Here is a 6,385-nt window from a genome sequence, read left to right as displayed (position 1 = left end):
AAACTACAACAGCGAAACTTAATGGCAAAAATACGTGCATCTGTTATATTTAATATATATTTTCTATCATGGGTCAGTCAAGCAAGTAATTTTTTCTCCTTTTTTATTGGGTCTTCACGCTGATCTTGTTGGCCATCGAAAATCACAAAGAAGAGTCTCACCAGTACTGTCCCCGAAATTATGTTATTTAAAAATAAAAAAAAAACCAGTGATGGCTCATTTTCACTTTAGAAAGAGTCCTCAATCTCTCTTTATCAAATAAAATTCCACAATAATAGTGAATTTATCATTATAATAAAATTCTATAAATATCCCCAACCATATCTAATCCACTCCACAACGCTCAGTACCCTTAACACCAAACCCCTCCCTATTACCCATGGAAGGCTTCACTTGGGTTTCCTACGCCGCCGTGTGGCTCGCCACGGTGGCTCTCATCCTCCTCTCTCAACGTCTCCGCCGCCGAAAACTAAACTTACCACCTGGCCCAAAATCCTGGCCCATAATCGGAAACCTCAACTTAATAGGCCCATTGCCACATCGCTCCATTCACGAGCTCTCCAAGAAGTATGGCCCCATCATGCAACTCTATTTTGGGTCATACCCAGTGGTGGTTGGCTCCTCCGTAGATATGGCCAAAGCCGTCCTCAAAACCCAAGACGTTAACTTCGCCGGGCGTCCCAAAACAGCAGCCGGAAAGCACACAACCTACAACTACTCCGACATCACATGGTCACCTTACGGCGCGTACTGGCGACAGGCCCGAAAAATGTGCCTGATGGAACTGTTCAGTGTTCGAAGACTAGACTCATACGAGTACATAAGGAAGGAAGAAATGAACGCCTTGCTCAAAGGCTTGTATGCGTCTGCAGACAAGCCTATCACGCTGAAAGAGCACCTCTCCAATGTGAGCCTTAACGTAATAAGCCGAATGGTGCTTGGGAAAAAGTACACAGACGAATCTGAAAAAGCCATCGTTTCACCGGAAGAGTTCAAGAAAATGCTAGATGAGCTTTTCTTGCTTAGTGGAGTCCTTAACATCGGTGACTCGATACCTTGGCTCAATTTCTTGGACCTTCAGGGCTACATCAAGAGAATGAAGGCTCTGAGCAAAAAGTTGGATAGGTTTTTAGAACATGTTCTGGATGAACATAACGAACGAAGAAAGGGTGTCAAGGATTACGTGGCCAAAGATATGGTCGACGTGCTTTTACAGTATGCTGACGATCCAACTCTTGAGGTCAAGCTTGAAAGACATGGCGTTAAGGCTTTTACCCAGGTAAGTTTTTTAATTTTTTTTAAAATTGACTTAGTCACTTATGGACCAATTAAAATTATTTGTGCGAATGTGACATGCCCATTTTCAATTGGGAAATTAGATATTTTTTTAATGTCGATAAGATCCCTCACGTTTATCTATTGTTTGGCTTCAACAACTTATGTGTTGTCATTTTCCTAAGGCTTTCTTGTACGACACTTTAGAATTGTTATATATAGATGGTTTGTCTATTGTTGGTACTTACACTAGCATACCCCATATGTGGGCCACGATATAACAACCCGATATATGATGTGATTCAACCAATGCTTCAATGATAAATTATTGAAGTGAAAATGTTTTAGAGCTGGCCACAAAAAAACAAATAACATGTAAGATTAAGTAAGTAATAATAATTGAGTAATCATGGTGGTATACTTACTTTGACATGTTTATACAGGACTTAATAGCAGGTGGAACAGAGAGCTCGGCAGTGACAGTGGAATGGGCAATTTCAGAGATGTTAAAGAAGCCAGAGATTTTCAACAAGGCAACTGAAGAATTAGACACAGTGATCGGAAGAGAGAGATGGGTTGAAGAGAAGGACATAGATCAATTACCCTACATTAACTCTGTCGCCAAAGAGATCATGAGATTGCACCCGGTGGCACCCATGTTGGTGCCAAGGTTGACCCGCGAGAATTGTCAAGTGGCGGGTTATGACATTCCCAAGGATACAAGGGTCCTGGTGAGTGTGTTTACCATAGGGAGGGACCCCAGTTTGTGGGATCAGCCTGAAGAGTTTATGCCAGAGAGGTTTCTAGATAAGTCAATAGATGTGAAAGGCCATGATTTTGAGCTCCTTCCATTTGGGGCTGGTAGACGTATGTGCCCCGGTTACAGTCTTGGTCTAAAGGTGATTCAGTCCAGTTTGGCTAATCTCTTGCATGGATTCACATGGAGCTTACCACCCAACATGAAGATAGAGGATTTGGACATGAACGAAATTTTTGGGCTTTCAACACCCAAGAAGATCCCTCTTGTTGCAATTTCAAAGCCTCGACTTTCACCTCATCTTTATGACCTGTAATCAGGTTATTTATGGGCTTGGTTGGGCTTATTTAAGTTAAAAACAAAATCTCGAATAATAAATCCTTGTATTTGGGGTTGGGATCCAATTTCATAAAACAAAAATGTGTGCTTCTTAATATTTTGATCATCGAGGCCAGCCAGTAGTGTATACTAGCTCAAAATAAGTTCAAAAGTACTGAGGGTTGTTTGTTTGATGCACTTAATAATTATAATTATAAGCAAGTAAATTATATAATAAGTGCCTTATTTCTATGCAATTGAATTCCGGCAATCATGTATGATTATTTTTGTAACGCTCCGAGACATTATTTGTTAAAGTTTGTTTTAAATCCATAAACATTTATGATAGAAAAATTTATTTATTAAAATAAAATAAGCATGAGATTTTATTATTTAAAATGAAATGTTTGACACTTAACTAAAAATCATAATGACATTAATAAACTATTTTAAGTCCAAAAACAAAAGTAAAACGTTCCAGTCTGAAAATATTTTTAAAACTCTAACACCGCTAGCATGTAAGATCCATGTCCCGAGCTCGCACTACTGACTGTTTTGTCTTGTCTATACTTGCACATAGAGTACCCGTGAGCTAACGCCTAGTAAAAAGAGCTATGTAGGACATAACAACCCCCTCCCAAGATAACATAAGCATAAATAACAATTTCACAATTAACCACATGCGATATAAATACAATATCATAGTAAACATCCAATGCGTGTTGTACTTACACACATTCATCAGTCTCATATCGCACATTGTACTCACATACGATAATTATCTCACTTCCATGTTGTTCAGACATGAAATGTAATTTACCCTGCCTTGTGTTATACTCACACTTGACATTCCCATGATAATACATGCAAGTGTTGTGCTCACACAAGCAACAGTTACATAGAGCACGTATATAGTCTATCATTCAAATATGTTAACTATCTAGTTGTCCTAGCACATTTCTCATGCTAACAACCTATCATAAAATAACCAACCACATAGGATAAGTACATAAAATAACAAACCACAACAAGGTGTATGCTTAAACATACACCATGTGCGCCGATGTCCACTCTTCTTACATTTGTTGATGCGAATCATCTTCTTCTCTCTAGAACCCATCGCTGAGTTTCCTTGTTGAGGGCAAAACCCTAGACACTCAACAATACATCGGCATATTCAAAATACATTCAAGCACACAAATCAAGATTTCACAAGAAATCTATTTTGAGAACTTTACACCAAAATACACAATGCAATATAAATTCCACTTTGTATGGCACACTAACCCTAATTATTTTTCATTATAATGCATACCATTAATTTGCATACCCACATATAAACATATTTCATGTAACACATGCATTCATATAAACACTTTTTATGTGAAAGATTACAAAAATGCCATTATAGTCAAAACAAGCATTTTATAACAAATTAAATTCACACAAGCAACTTAATTCAAATTAAATAGCCATTGAATTTAATTATCACTAATAACTCATATTTGAGTCATAACTTCCAATAAAATTAATTATTTACTATTACTTGCTTATTTACCCATTTTTCATAATAATTCAACAAATAATCAAAATTTACCATAATTACCAAAGTCAGCTCCCAACATGCTTCCTAACCATTTATAATCAGATTATGCATCTTGGACAATTACAATAAACATACATAATGATTACCATAATTATTATACAAATTTTCCCTTTAAAATTACGTGAAAATACCAAGAAATTATCAAAAAATTACCCAACATCCTAACATGTTTCTACATCACTTCCAGACACTAGAATAACATATTAACATCATAAGAATAGTGCCCAAACAGTAAATAATAATTTATACCATTTATTTTAATTTAAACCCATTTATGTTATAATTATCAACAATTAGATTATAAAATCCTTTACAATAGTAACTATGCTTAAAACTTAGTTTCAAATCACTTCATAATCAGTATTTAGCATAAAAAAAAATATAAACATTGACTCAAGCATATCCTAGACAATTTTCATAATTAATCTAGGAATTAAATAAAATAATCACAAATAAATACACAAACAATCAAAAACTCAAACCAACTGTCTAGAATGGTTTCCTAACACATAATAGTCCATCAAACTTATTTCAAGAATTTAACACTAGTCTAAGTATTTTTCATAATTATTCATTGAAAAATACCAAATAATTCACAATAATTCAAGAAAATTTCAAAAAATTATGAAACTTCACCAATCATCCCTAAAAATAATATAGAATTCAAAATAGAATTTATTTTTTTTTAGAAAAAGACCTTCACAACTACCCAAATCGAGCTTCGCTAGAGTTGGATTCTTTTCCGGCGCCGACGACTCTAAGCCTCGGTTTTGGCCCTTTCCAACCCTCCTTTAGCTTTGAAATTTATCCTCACATTTTCAGCAACTTAAACCACGCAATCTCAGCCCAAAACTATGCTTGAAAACCCTTGGTATAAGATATTCTTCTCCAACTACGGTGTACCGCCAAAATGGTGAAAAAAAAATGCATTTTGCGTTCTAGGCCTTTAAGCTCTGATTCTTTACGTCAAAATTGATCATTGGAGTCCCCTAAGCTTGTACACATGCCTCCACGGACCCAGAATTTTTCTAAACACTCTCAAATCTGAAATTCTCCAAGAACACCAACTTTAATGGTGGAAAATGGTGATCTTTGAAAACTAACCTTCTAGCCCCTTTGATTACGTCCAATACCCTTCTTAGATCATAGGAAATACATTCCAAACATTCATAAACACCCAGAAATTCCCTATAGCTCTCAAACCTGAAATTTCCTTTTCTCTCTCAAGAAAAATTCAAGAACGCTCTCTTTCTTCCACTCATGTGACTTTTTCTCTCTTCCCACAATTTAATCACAATCTAAAGTGTTCATAAAACCTATCTAATCCAAAGAAAACCAACAACCCACTCTTCAAAGCCTATTATGAAGGAATTCTTTAATTTCTTTTAAAAATATATATAAAATAAATAATAATCTTATTATGACTGAACCAAATTTCGAATTTGCCAAATCAATTGAATTTTAAACCATGTTCTAATGTCCTTCAACCAAATTCAAACATAGAGACATTATGGTCATTTCACAATTACATGCAAATACCATTATTTAATCCATTTAAATAATAATTAAATAAACCATATAATATAATAAAATAAACTCACATCATATTATTACTATTATTATACTCATAATAATACTAATAATATTCACAACATAAATAAATAATTAAATTAACTCACGTAATTAATTATTTATTAGAGATTACACACATGTCGGAATTTTATTTCAATAACAGAAAAACTGTAACGCCCTGGTTACCCTAGAACCGTTACAGTGAAACGAAAATTTGACCCGCTACCCGAGTCCTTTGGTTAAAAACGTGTTCTAAGTGTTATTAACAGGCTAAGGTGAAAAATCAATAAAAAGGAAAAATGATATATTTTATTAAATACATAAAACTATTCATGGGCCCACAAGAACATTTACAAGTTATTTACAACTCAAAATGGTCATTAATGTCTCAAAATTACAAACCCGCCGACCAAAGCGGCAAAACTAGGGTAAACCCCCTAGTTCCTCTGTGAACTCCTTGGCCGTGGTGGTCAAGCGGTCGCATATGTACACATCACCACCTAAGCTCTCCACTCAAGGCTGGGTGAGCTATTATTTCCCTTTATCTGCACCACATAGCACCCATGAGCCAAAGCCCAGCAAGTAAACACAGTATTGAATATAAACATTATCAAATGATTATCATTATAATCACATAGAGCTTATAGCTCTTAAACAGATGAGTGAATATCACTTGAGGTTCTAGTAAACCATAGTGAGTGACTGACAAGCAAGTCACTAATTTAAACAGAAGAGTGGCTGCTAGGTAAGCCACTAGCCTTAAACAGATGAGAGACTGATAGGTAATAAGTCTCTAACTTAATAGATGAGTGACTGATGGGTAAGTCACACAAGCGCTTATAGTATTCATCGAACTT

The 6,385-nt window shown here is 35.3% G+C and overlaps 1 protein-coding gene across 1 annotated transcript; it reads left to right on the top strand.

Moving 5' to 3' along the window:
• The first annotated feature begins 321 nt into the window (after positions 1-321).
• Positions 322-2,607, top strand: LOC133794550 (trimethyltridecatetraene synthase-like). The gene is made up of 2 exons (XM_062231844.1): positions 322-1,279; positions 1,719-2,607. Exons 1-2 carry the CDS (start codon positions 380-382, stop codon positions 2,346-2,348), a joined length of 1,530 nt encoding a protein of 509 aa, XP_062087828.1. The 5' UTR covers positions 322-379; the 3' UTR covers positions 2,349-2,607.
• Positions 2,608-6,385: the final 3,778 nt, after the last annotated feature.

The sequence above is a fragment of the Humulus lupulus genome, chromosome 8, assembly GCF_963169125.1.
Source record: "Humulus lupulus chromosome 8, drHumLupu1.1, whole genome shotgun sequence".
NCBI classification, from domain to species: Eukaryota; Viridiplantae; Streptophyta; class Magnoliopsida; order Rosales; family Cannabaceae; genus Humulus; species Humulus lupulus.
The sequence above is the reverse complement of the archived record's forward strand: the minus strand, read 5'-3'. Positions and strand labels throughout refer to the sequence as shown.

What these genes read in the sequence shown, in the direction of transcription:
- LOC133794550 (XM_062231844.1), top strand. Translation starts at nt 380, where the DNA reads ATGGAAGGCTTCACTTGGGTTTCCTACGCCGCCGTGTGGCTCGCCACG. An exon ending in GCGTTAAGGCTTTTACCCAG is followed by an intron (nt 1,280 to 1,718) that starts GTAAGTTTTTTA and finishes ATGTTTATACAG; the next exon opens with GACTTAATAGCAGGTGGAAC.